Source organism: Diplotaxodon limnothrissa, linkage group LG3, assembly GCF_057381915.1.
Source record: "Diplotaxodon limnothrissa isolate DT_005_m linkage group LG3, D_limnothrissa_male_GT1.1, whole genome shotgun sequence".
Taxonomy (NCBI): domain Eukaryota; kingdom Metazoa; phylum Chordata; class Actinopteri; order Cichliformes; family Cichlidae; genus Diplotaxodon; species Diplotaxodon limnothrissa.
In genome coordinates, this window is record NC_140598.1 from 20,852,931 (window position 1) to 20,865,145 (window position 12,215).

General features: G+C 46.0%; 1 protein-coding gene across 10 annotated transcripts in view; it reads right to left on the reverse strand.

Annotated features, from left to right (window-relative positions):
* LOC146634876 (muscle M-line assembly protein unc-89-like) overlaps positions 1-12,215 on the reverse strand; it is a 73,404-nt gene that overhangs the window by 40,785 nt on the left and 20,404 nt on the right. For 6 of the 10 annotated variants that reach the window (XM_085379085.1, XM_085379053.1, XM_085379103.1 and 3 more), the window contains one exon: positions 9,541-9,873. In XM_085379085.1, coding sequence (XP_085235211.1) covers positions 9,541-9,873 — 333 coding nt within the window. The remainder of the gene's footprint in view (positions 1-9,540; positions 9,874-12,215) is intronic. The other 4 variants (XM_085379112.1, XM_085379070.1, XM_085379094.1 and 1 more) reach the window with 2 other exon arrangements.

Consider the following 12,215-nt stretch of genomic DNA (forward strand, 5'->3'; position numbering starts at 1 on the left):
GCACTCAAGTGAGATGGACAGTGTACCTGGTATATTTGTGGACACTTAAAGGGACGGTATTGAACATTTTGGGAAAAACAAAAATAAAAATTATAGTGTAAATTTGCAAAAAAGCAGCATATGCATCAAAATAAACTATTTTCAGCAGTGCAATATGAGTCCTAAGCATCCCAGAAACGACACAGAAAGCCATGAGGTCAAAGATAACTTTTAAAAACACCAGTATAGGCTCATGAGGCCCTGATGGTAAAAAAAACTACATTTCCGCAAAAATGACGTCACTTCCGGTTTTGGGAAGGTAATGGCGGACATCCGAAAGTTTGCGCTGACATCTATTCCAACATAGGAAGTGTTATGAACAGCTGATCGGATCGGCAAAGCCTGTTTCTGGAATATTATGTTTGTGTAGCTACAAGCGCTTTTTGTGCAGTTTTTGCAAAGCTATATGTGGAAGGAAACCGTGACCTAGGACAAGCTGATGGCATAAGATGTAAGTACAACTCCTCCGGTTGCATATGCAAAAAAAAATTTTGCACTAGCTTACGTGGTTGCAGTGCTACCGGGATTTAAAAATAGTTACGCAAAACAGAGTGTGCCCACTCCGATCAGTTTTAAAGGGTTAATTGAAAGCAACAAGAGTGGATTTCAAATATTATCCTATTATAATCCTTTAACCCTTTAAAACCAGTCAGTTTTAATCCACAACTTAGACATCCACACTACTCACACTCTCATAACACATACATATAGGACTTTGGGGGTGGGCACGCTACACGGCATCCAGAAGACCGTCAGGGTATACAACCTCACCTCTGGCCCCGTTACCCACCTCTCAATTTTAAATAAATGCATACACTGAGGGTTCTCGGGAGGGGCAATGCGCTAACCAACTGCTCTCAGGCAGGTAGCTCCATGCCCTCCTGGGTTTTAAATGCACCTTAGATCACACATGCATCAACACTACATATGAGCGGGCGGAGGGAGGTTTGGAGTCTTCACACACTTCCGTTCTCTGTTGCCCGTCGGGGCTGGGAGGAGGAGTTGGCCGTCTGATTGGGGTCTGGAACATGGGGCCTCCCTGCTGCTGCAGAGTCGGGGCAGTCTGCTTGCCACCACCCCAGGGAAAAGGGTAACACTACCTGGGTCTGGGTGCAGTTTCCCCCTCCAGGGGCAAGGGTACCTAGACCTGGGGTATAGAGTATGTTTGGGGAGTGTGATTGTGTGTACAGTGTCTATTTATGTCTGTCTCCACGTTGCGGAAGTGCTGAGTAATTGCATATGAGAGCGTGAGGGTGGGAATGGAGGTTCATATCTGTGTGTGCCTGTTTGCCTGTCTCTATATGTCAGGTCGGGTATCAGACGCCACCTCTCTAGGGACATCTCAGGCTCTCCAAGGTATGGAGGCCTATCTCCCCTCACCACTCCCCCTGCCGGTGACCGACACCCTCAGACATCGGTCCATTGGTGGTTCTTGGTGTCCGGGGATGGGAGTTCAGGTAAGCACCGGCTCACTCCTGGTGGCTGCTTGTTGGGGCCTGGAGCCTGGGGCTCGCTCGGGCCGCTTTGGGGGTTGGGGTGCCCTCGGCCTCCCCCCTGGCTTCTGCTCCGCGGCTGCTGGGTGAACCCTCATCTGGGGCTCTCCTCAGCTCTTTCCGGGAGAGTGGCATGGTTGCCCCTCCGTTGGTCTTCCTTGGACTCTTGCGCTCTGGGGGTTTCTGGATGTTTAGAGCCTGGATCTCCTCCATACCTGCTTCATGCCCTGGAGGACGGGGCTGTGGCTCCCCACACCCTCTAGCAGATCATTATATGAAGTAACCTTTTGAATACAAGCGCGTCCATGCTCACAGGTGTACACACGGGTGCTCACACACACAAACTACACCTTTTTTGGCTCCTACCTCAAAGCACACTGTGCGCTGTCGATATTACGTGCTGCACAATAATATTCAATATTTAGTATTTACTGTTATATACACATAGATTTTTGTGATGATGTTGATTGTTATATGGCTCTCTTTTTTTGCTTGTTTTCTCTTTTTTCTTTCTCAACACGTGATCCAGGCGATTGATTGAGATATATATATAGATATATATCTATATATCTATATATATTATTATATATATTATATAATAATATATATAAGCTCCTGTCAGGCATCATATCGGCTAAGATGAACAGGCACATGGGTCAATACATGAGCGGGACACAGAAAGGAATTGGCAAAAATACCAAAGGCGCAAAACACCAGCTACTGGTAGACAGAACAGTCAGCCGAGACTGCAAGACCAGACTGACCAACCTGTGCACTGCCTGGATTGATTACAAGAAGGCCTATGACTCAATGCCCCACAGCTGGATACTGGAATGCCTAGAATTGTACAAGATCAATGGGACCCTAAGAGCCTTCATCAGGAACTCAATGGGGATGTGGCGTACAACACTAGAGGCCAACTCCAAGCCCATAGCACAAGTCACCATCAAGTGCGGGATCTACCAAGGAGATGCTCTGTCCCCACTGCGGTTCTGCATAGGCCTGAACCCCCTCAGTGAGATCATTAACAAGACTGGCTACAGATACCGACTACGGAACGGAGCAGTTGTCAGCCACCTCCTGTACATGGATGACATCAAGCTGTATGCCAAGAGTGAACGAGACATCGATTCACTGATCCACACTACCAGGCTATACAGCAATGACATTGGAATGTCATTCGGACTGGAGAAGTGTAGTCGGATGGTAACAAAGAGAGGGAAGGTAGTCAGAACTGAGGGGATTGAACTACCAGAAGGCAACATTGCAGACATAGGGGACAGTTACAAGTACCTGGGGATCCCGCAGGCAAATGGGAACCATGAAGAGGCCGCTAGAAAGGCTGCAACCACCAAGTACCTGCAGAGGGTCAGGCAAGTCCTGAGGAGTCAGCTGAATGGTAAGAACAAGATCTGGGCCATCAACACGTACGCCCTGCCCGTGATCAGGTACCCTGCTGGGGTAATAGGCTGGCCAAAGGAGGAGATAGAAGCCACTGACATAAAGACAAGAAAGCTCCTTACCATGCATGGAGGGTTTCACCCCAAGTCCAGCACCCTGAGGCTGTACGCTAAGCGGAAGGAAGGGGGCCGGGGACTGGTGAGTGTCAGCACCACAGTCCAGGATGAGACAACAAACATCCAAGAATACATTGGGAAGATGGCCCCAACTGACTGAGTGCTCAGTGAATACCTCAGGCAGCAGAAACACAAGAAAGAGGAGGGAGACGAGGAACCATCATGGAAGGACAGGCCCCTGCACGGTATGTACCACCGGCAGATAGAGGAGGTGGCTGATATCCAGAAATCCTACCAGTGGCTGGACAAAGCTGGACTGAAAGACAGCACAGAGGCACTAATCATGGCAGCACAAGAACAAGCTCTGAGTACAAGATCCATAGAGGCTGGGGTCTATCACACCAGGCAAGACCCCAGGTGCAGGCTGTGTAAAGATGCCCCAGAGACAATCCAGCACATAACAGCAGGGTGCAAGATGCTAGCAGGCAAGGCATACATGGAACGCCATAACCAGGTGGCCGGCATAGTGTACAGGAACATCTGTGCCGAGTATAACCTGGAAGTCCCGAGGTCAAAATGGGAGATGCCCCCAAGGGTGGTGGAGAATGACCGAGCTACGATCCTGTGGGACTTCCAGATACAGACGGACAAAATGGTGGTGGCTAACCAACCGGACATAGTGGTGGTAGACAAACAGAAGAAGACGGCTGTAGTGATCGATGTAGCGATTCCGAATGACAGCAATATCAGGAAGAAGGAACACGAGAAGCTGGAGAAATACCAAGGGCTCAGAGAAGAGCTTGAGAGGATGTGGAGGGTGAAGGTAACGGTGGTCCCCGTGGTAATCGGAGCACTAGGTGCGGTGACTCCCAAGCTAGGCGAGTGGCTCCAGCAGATCCCGGGAATAACATCGGAGATCTCTGTCCAGAAGAGTGCAGTCCTGGGAACAGCTAAGATACTGCGCAGGACCCTCAAGCTCCCAGGCCTCTGGTAGAGGACCCGAGCTTGAAGGATAAACCGCCCGCAAGGGCGTGCTGGGTGTTTTTGTTTTTTTTGTTTTTTTTGTTTCTTTTGTTTCTTGTTTTGTGCCCCTTATCACCGTTCCTCTTCCCCACTGTTTTTCTTTCCCTGCCTCTCTTTCTTTCTCCCTTGTCTTTCCCCCAGTCATGTCTGCCCCATGTGTAGCAAGTGAAAATGAAATAAACAATAAAAACAAAGGTTAATCAAATAGACCAATACGGCAAGGCCGGGATGGTCCACTTGGTAAAGTAAATCCATTGGGCATCTTTCTTGGCCTTCAGACAATAATTCTGATGGCAAAAGAACCAAACGGGACAGGTGGCAAAAAAAACAAAAAAAACAAACAAAAAAAAACTGTCGGAGCGGGCACACTCCATTTTGCCTAACTATTTTTAAATCTCTGTAGAACTGGAACCACCTAAGCTAGCGCAATAATTTTTTGTTGCATATAAAACCGGTCACACCTTGGCTCAGGCGATTAGAGGATCATCAGGGGGTCCTTTTGTCCCTCTGTGGGGGGTTACTCCCACTAGGTTTATATCTGGGACTCTCCACCATTTGACCTTAGAACTGAAGAAGCTTCTTGGATGAGAGGTGAAACGTCTTCAAGCAACTTAAAGAAGTCCAGACGCTTTTCTTTGCAAGCTCCTTTGACTACGATGACCTGGATGACTGAGAACCTTCACAGACACATTGAGGATAAAAATTAAGATGGCGCCGAGTATGGCAGCCTCGTCACGACCTCCCCCAAGCAACAGCTGTTTTCTGTGTTTAATTTTACTTTTCCTTTATTTTTTCACGAGTAGCACATGTCTCCTTGTGTACGACCGACAAACCTTACTGGACATAAAAGACGGTCTTTCTTATCACTTTCCGGAGTTCAAGTTTTGCAACACGGACCCTCCGTTTGCAGAACCCCCATTCATCTCACCTGAGATGCCTTTCTTCTCTGTCCCTGGAGGCCGCAAACACCGATGCAGAGGGAGAAGATCTGGCTTTCTGGTTCGACTGAGACGGCGCACTAACAGACCACCATTACCCAGTTTATTACTGGCTAATGTGCAGTCTCTGGAGAACAAGTTGTGCGAGCTTCGGGCACGGATCTCATTCCAGCGAGAGATGCGGGACTGCTGCATGATCTGCCTCACAGAAACCTGGCTATCGGACAAGGTACCGGACTCTGCAATACAACTACCGGGGTTCTCTGTGCACCGCGCGGACAGGTCACAGGATCTTACTGGGAAAAGCAGAGGCGGTGGTGTGTGTTTCATGATCAACAACAGCTGGTGTGATTATGCGAACGTGCACCCGGTCAAATCCTTCTGCTCACCGGATCTGGAGTACCTGATGATTAAGTGCCAGCCATTCTGGCTACTGAGGGAATTTACAGCAGTGATTATTACGGCTGTTTACATTCCCCCACAAGCCGACACTGGCCGTGCACTCAGGGAACTGTACAGCGCGATCAACAGTGAGGAAACCGCACACCCAGAGGCAGCGTTTATCACAGCCGGAGACTTTAATAAGGGAAACCTGAAGAAAGTCTCACCAAAACTCCACCAACACATCCATTTCAACACTCGTGGAGACCAGCTACTTGACCACTGCTAAACCTCCTTCCGGGATGCGTACAAAGCCCTCCCCCGCGCCCCATTCGGCCAATCAGATCACCGCTCCATCCTGCTCCTGCCCGCCTATAGGCAGAAGCTGAAACAGGGAGCTCCAACCCGGAGGGCGGTGCACTGTTGGACGGACCAATCGGAGTCTACGCTGCGGGACTGTTTTGATCACGCGGACTGGGAAATGTTTCACGTGGCTGCTAGGGACATTAATGAGTACACAGACTCAGTCTGCGGATTTATCAGGAAATGCGTGGAAGACGTCGTCCCATCCAGAACAGTTAAATCCTTCCCAAATCAAAAACCCTGGATTAACGGAGATGTTCGCACGGCACTGGCGGCACGAAGCACCGCTTTTGCCTCCGCGAACACATCGGACTACAAACACGCACATTACCAACACTCCCGAAGACGATCAAAGCAGCCAAGCGTGAGTACAGGGACAGGGTGGAGCAACAGTTTGACAACCCTCGGAGTATGTGGCAGGGACTAAATACGATCGCAGACTTTAGAGGGAAAACCAGCACACCGCAGACCACGGCCTCTCTGTGTGAGGATCTAAACGTATTCTACGCTAGATTCGACACAGCGAACACCACAAGACCGGACAGTGTGCGCACCGCGGATGACGTCAGTGCGCACACTGTGTCTGAGGAGGATGTGCGGAAGTGCTTCAGGAAGGTGAATGCGCCCAAAGCTACTGGTCCGGACGGGATTCCTGGCCGCGTCCTCAAGTCATGCGCGGATCAGCTGGCTGGAGTGTTTACACACATCTTCAACCTTTCCCTCTCTCTGTCTGTAGTCCCAGCCTGCTTCAAAATGGCCACCATCATCCCTGTACCCAAATCCTCCACCATCTCCTCATTGAACGACTGGTGACCTGTAGCCCTGACCCCCATCGTAAGCAAATGCTTCGAGAAGCTGGTCAGGGACTTCATCTGCTCTGCACTACCCGACTCACTGGACCCTTTACAGTTTGCATACCGCCACAACAGGTCCACTGTTGATGCCATAGCCCTGACACTACATACTGCCCTGTCACACCTGGAGAAGAGAGACACGTATGTGAGAATGCTGTTTGTAGATTACAGCTCAGCATTCAATACCATCGTTCCCTCGAAGCTGGACAGGAAACTGCAGGATCTAGGACTGAGCAGCTCCCTCTGCAGCTGGATCTTTAACTTCCTGTCTGACAGACGCCAGGTGGTCAGACTGGGCAGCATCACCTCATCCCCCATCACACTGAACACTGGTGCTCCACAGGGGTGTGTACTGAGCCCTCTCCTGTACTCACTCTACACCTACGACTGCACAGCCACTAACAACTCCAACATCATTGTGAAGTTTGTGGACGACACTACAGTGGTGGGTCTTATCACCAACGGTGATGAGACGGCTTACAGGGAGGAGGTCAGCACCCTGACCCACTGGTGTCAAGACAACCATCTCACCCTCAACGTCGCAAAGACAAAGGAGCTGATAGTGGACTTCCGGAGGTGCAGAGAAGTACACACCCCCATCACCATCAACGGCGCTGCTGTGGAGAGTGTCATGATCCTGGGTCTTTTGATCCAGCGTTTTAAGTTTGAGTTTATTTTGTTCATTAGGTTATCTAAGTTCATTTGTTTATTAGATTCCCCTTGTGTATCCAACCCCTGTTAAGTCTCCCTTGTCCTTCATGTGCTTCATGTCTGTGTTTCTTATGTTGTCATGTTTGCATTTCATTATGTTTCCCATTTTATTTTGAAAGAGGTCCTGTGTTCCTGCATTTTGTTTTACTCTTCCCCTGTGGCGTTGTTATGTTCATGTTGTGTCTACTGTGCCTTTCTGTTCCATGTTTCAGGTCCCTATGTTCTGTCTCCCCATGTCTTGAGTTCCGTCAGTGTGTTTCCTGTTTTACTTTCACAGTCTGTCCTATGTTAATGTTTCTAGTTTTGCTTCCCTTGTCTCCTCCTGCCTAATTACTCCCAGCTGTGGTCTCCTCCTGTGGCTCATTCCCCCTCGTTATCCCTCAGTGTATTTAAGCCCCATGTTTCTCTTTGTCAGTGTTGCTGTTCCTCATAGCTGTGTGATTTTTCCCTGTGGCTCCTTGTGCTTTAGTTTTCCCAGTTTAGTTTTGTATTGTTTTTCGTGTCCCACTCCACGCCAGCAATAAAGCTGTGTTTTTTTTGAGTTTACTTTTTGTCTCTGCAAGTTTGCGTTCGGGTCCTACTCTTGCCTGCACACAGCCGTATTGTGACAGAGAGAGTGAGCAGCTTCCGCTTCCTTGGGGTACATCTGGCTGAGGATCTTACGTGGTCAGTACACATAAACAAAACAGTGAAGAAGGCGCAACAGCGCCTCTTCTTTCTCAGGAGATTGAAAAGATTCGGCATGAGCCCCCGCATCCTCAGGACCTTCTATCGCTGTGCCATTGAGAGCATCCTCACTGGATGCATCACCACCTGGTATGGCAACAGCACCGCTTACAACCGCAAAGCTCTCCAGAGAGTAGTGCGGTGCTCTGAACGGATAATTGGAGGTGAGCTTCCCTCCCTCCAACACATCTACAGGAAGCGGTGCCTGAGGAAAGCGGGGAGGATCATCAAGGAGTCCAGTCACCCCAGCCATAAACTGTTCAGACTACTTCCCTCAGGAAGGAGGTTCTACAGCATCCGGTCCCGTACCAGCAGACTGAGAGACAGCTTCTTCCACCAGGCCATCAGACTGCTGAACACGTCATAGACACCTCAGCTTCACTACTGGAACTTCAACATTATGCACTCCATACTGTACAGTAATGCCACTGTTTTGCACATGTCTCAACTCTGTATATTTTTATTTATTTATTTTATTGTTTACTCTATTTAATTTGTAAAATATGTATACACACACACACACACACACACACACACACACACAGAGAAAAACATATTTAGTATACACATCCAGAAATGCATATACTGTATGCATGTATATATATTGTACATATATTTATTAGTTCCAGATTTAGCCATTCTCATATTTTGCTTGTTTTACGTTATTGTATTTTGCACAACTCTGTTGCTTGTGAAGCTCGCACACAAAAATTTCACTCACATGTACTGTACCAATGTACCTGCACATGTGATGTGACAATAAAAGTGATTTGATTTGATTTGATTCTCTAACTAGAAATATATGTAAAAAAAAAAACAAAAACGATTTTCAATTCTTTTGTAGTTTATTGCACTTTTTTTGCAATTTATGCAGTTACTATGGAATTAATGCATACATATTATTAAAATTTGGGCTATAACGATTATATTGATGTATAGCAACTTGAAATGCTCCCAAAAATGCCTCTACAGCATGTAAAAATATAAAGATAAGCTCTGGCGAACTTGGTTCTATGGTAGTTCTTAAAGGGTTAACTTTAGATGACAGATTACTGTGGATTTGATTATTTCTGACTACTCAGTTACAAAGGTTGACAATTAGTGGGGACCTGCCTAGGAGATTGGCATAGTGGTTTTCTCTCCAACTCATATGAAACACTGAGTGATACAGTTATTTTTGAAAATGGAACTTGACCTTTGTGAACACTTTCAAGCTGATAGCCAGAAAAACACCTGTAACAAACAGGTATGTGTCGATGACTCTTATGATCCTAATTGAACCCAACAAGAGTGGATTTCAAATATTTTTCTTTTGACATTAAATGACAGATTACTGTGGATTTGATTATTTGTGAATACGAAGTTAAAAGGGTGACATTTACATCAAGTTAAATATATAATAACATCAAACTTCCTAACACTGTAAAATGCATTCTAATAGATGGATGGTTTGACTTGACACTACTGTTCTTTGACCTGTATCTACAGCACTGACCTCTGACTTTCAGCTCCACCTTTCTCTTCAGCAGGATGTTTCCCTCCCTGCTGTAGACGGTGCAGGTGTAGGTCCTGCTGTCTCTCTCTGTGGGGTATTTCAAGGTCAGACTGAGGTCTCCAGTTTTCAGCAGGTCTTCATTTTCATTCATCTTCGTTCGGTCTCTGTAAACCTGGTGCTGTTTAAAGGTCTGGTCAGAGCCATTCTCATACACGTGGACTTCCCTGTTGTTTCTGTCCTTCCACTCCACTTTAGCATCTTTAGGCATGAGCAGTGCGGTTTTGTGGGGTAGTTGGACAGACTGCACCCCTGAATTCACCTCCACCTGCGTGACTGAGAGAGAAAGATTTGAGAGAGAAAGAGAGATTTGATTTTTAAAAACACATTTATCCACTTAATATTGAACCATACAAACATTCAGCTCAAATCAACACATTCCTAAATAAAAGTTCAGAATTTGTTAAAGTAAACAGACTACCTTTATAGGCCCAAAGATTTTGAAAAACATCCAGCTCATCCATTTTGAAAGAAATATTTATATTCTAACATCGCTTTTGCGCTTAACATACTCTTGAAAAGCTGTACACAATCAATATTTCGTCCGTTATCGGTCTTATATTTTCTTCTCAAGTAAATGGCCAACTTTGCTTGACCCAGGAAAAAATTCACCAATTGTCCCTTTTCTTCTTTCTTTTGTCATTGAAAAAACAAAAATAAAAAAAACTGTTTTGAAAAACATTCTCCATATGATTCCCGAATACAATTAAGTACTGAAAATAAATCCATTAATCTGAAACACTGTACAAAACAATGAAAAATAGTTTCTCTCATTAACCAAAAAGGACATTTATCTGAAACCTCAGGCTTAATGATGGACACAAAAGCATACCATCTAAAATCCGCCCCTGTAAATCACCAGTGTTCTTAGCTTGTACAGCAACCCCCATACAGGTGTCACATCAAAACCAACTTTAAAATAATCTCACCAAGGTGTGTCATTTTTAGCTTTTAGCTTTGCTTTGTTAACTTTGTCTTAACACACCTTTTATACAGTACCTTCCCGTTCAGCGAATCCAGTGGTGTCTATTGATATTTCTCCTTCTCCAAAAAAGAACCCAGGCTTTCAAAGTTCTTACGCTGCGGCCTAATGCACAATCTACAGGGAGTGCAGAATTATTAGGCAAATGAGTATTTTGTCCACATCATCCTCTTCATGCATGTTGTCTTACTCCAAGCTGTATAGGCTCGAAAGCCTACTACCAATTAAGCATATTAGGTGATGTGCATCTCTGTAATGAGAAGGGGTGTGGTCTAATGACATCAACAGCCTATATCAGGTGTGCATAATTATTAGGCAACGTCCTTTCCTTTGGCAAAATGGGTCAAAAGAAGGACTTGACAGGCTCAGAAAAGTCAAAAATAGTGAGATATCTTGCAGATGGATGCAGCAGTCTCAAAATTGCAAAGCTTCTGAAGCGTGATCATCGAACAATCAAGCGTTTCATTCAAAATAGTCAACAGGGTCACAAGAAGCGTGTGGAAAAACCAAGGTGCAAAATAACTGCCCATGAACTGAGAAAAGTCAAGCGTGCAGCTGCCAAGATGCCACTTGCCACCAGTTTGGCCATATTTCAGAGCTGCAACATCGCTGGAGTGCCCAAAAGCACAAGGTGTGCAATACTCAGAGACATGGCCAAGGTAAGAAAGGCTGAAAGACGACCACCACTGAACAAGACACACAAGCTGAAACGTCAAGACTGGGCCAAGAAATATCTCAAGACTGGTTTTTCTAAGGTTTTATGGACTGATGAAATGAGAGTGAGTCTTGATGGGCCAGATGGATGGGCCCGTGGCTGGATTGGTAAAGGGCAGAGAGCTCCAGTCCGACTCAGACGCCAGCAAGGTGGAGGTGGAGTACTGGTTTGGGCTGGTATCATCAAAGATGAGCTTGTGGGGCCTTTTCGGGTTGAGGATGGAGTCAAGCTCAACTCCCAGTCCTACTGCCAGTTTCTGGAAGACACCTTCTTCAAGCAGTGGTACAGGAAGAAGTCTGCATCCTTCAAGAAAAACATGATTTTCATGCAGGACAATGCTCCATCACACGTGTCCAAGTACTCCACAGCGTGGCTGGCAAGAAAGGGTATAAAAGAAGAAAAACTAATGACATGGCCACCTTGTTCACCTGATCTGAACCCCATTGAGAACCTGTGGTCCATCATCAAATGTGAGATTTACAAGGAGGGAAAACAGTACACCTCTCTGAACAGTGTCTGGGAGGCTGTGGTTGCTGCTGCACGCAATGTTGATGGTGAACAGATCAAAACACTGACAGAATCCATGGATGGCAGGCTTTTGAGTGTCCTTGCAAAGAAAGGTGGCTATATTGGTCGCTGATTTGTTTTTGTTTTGTTTTTGAATGTCAGAAATGTATATTTGTGAATGTGGAGATGTTATATTGGTTTCACTGGTAAAAATAAGTAATTGAAATGGGTATATATTTGTTTTTTGTTAAGTTGCCTAATAAGTATGCACAGTAATAGTCACCTGCACACACAGATATCCCCCTAAAATAGCTAAAACTAAAAACAAACTAAAAACTACTTCCAAAACATTCAGCTTTGATATTAATGAGTTTTTTGGGTTCATTGAGAACATGGTTGTTGTTCAATAATAAC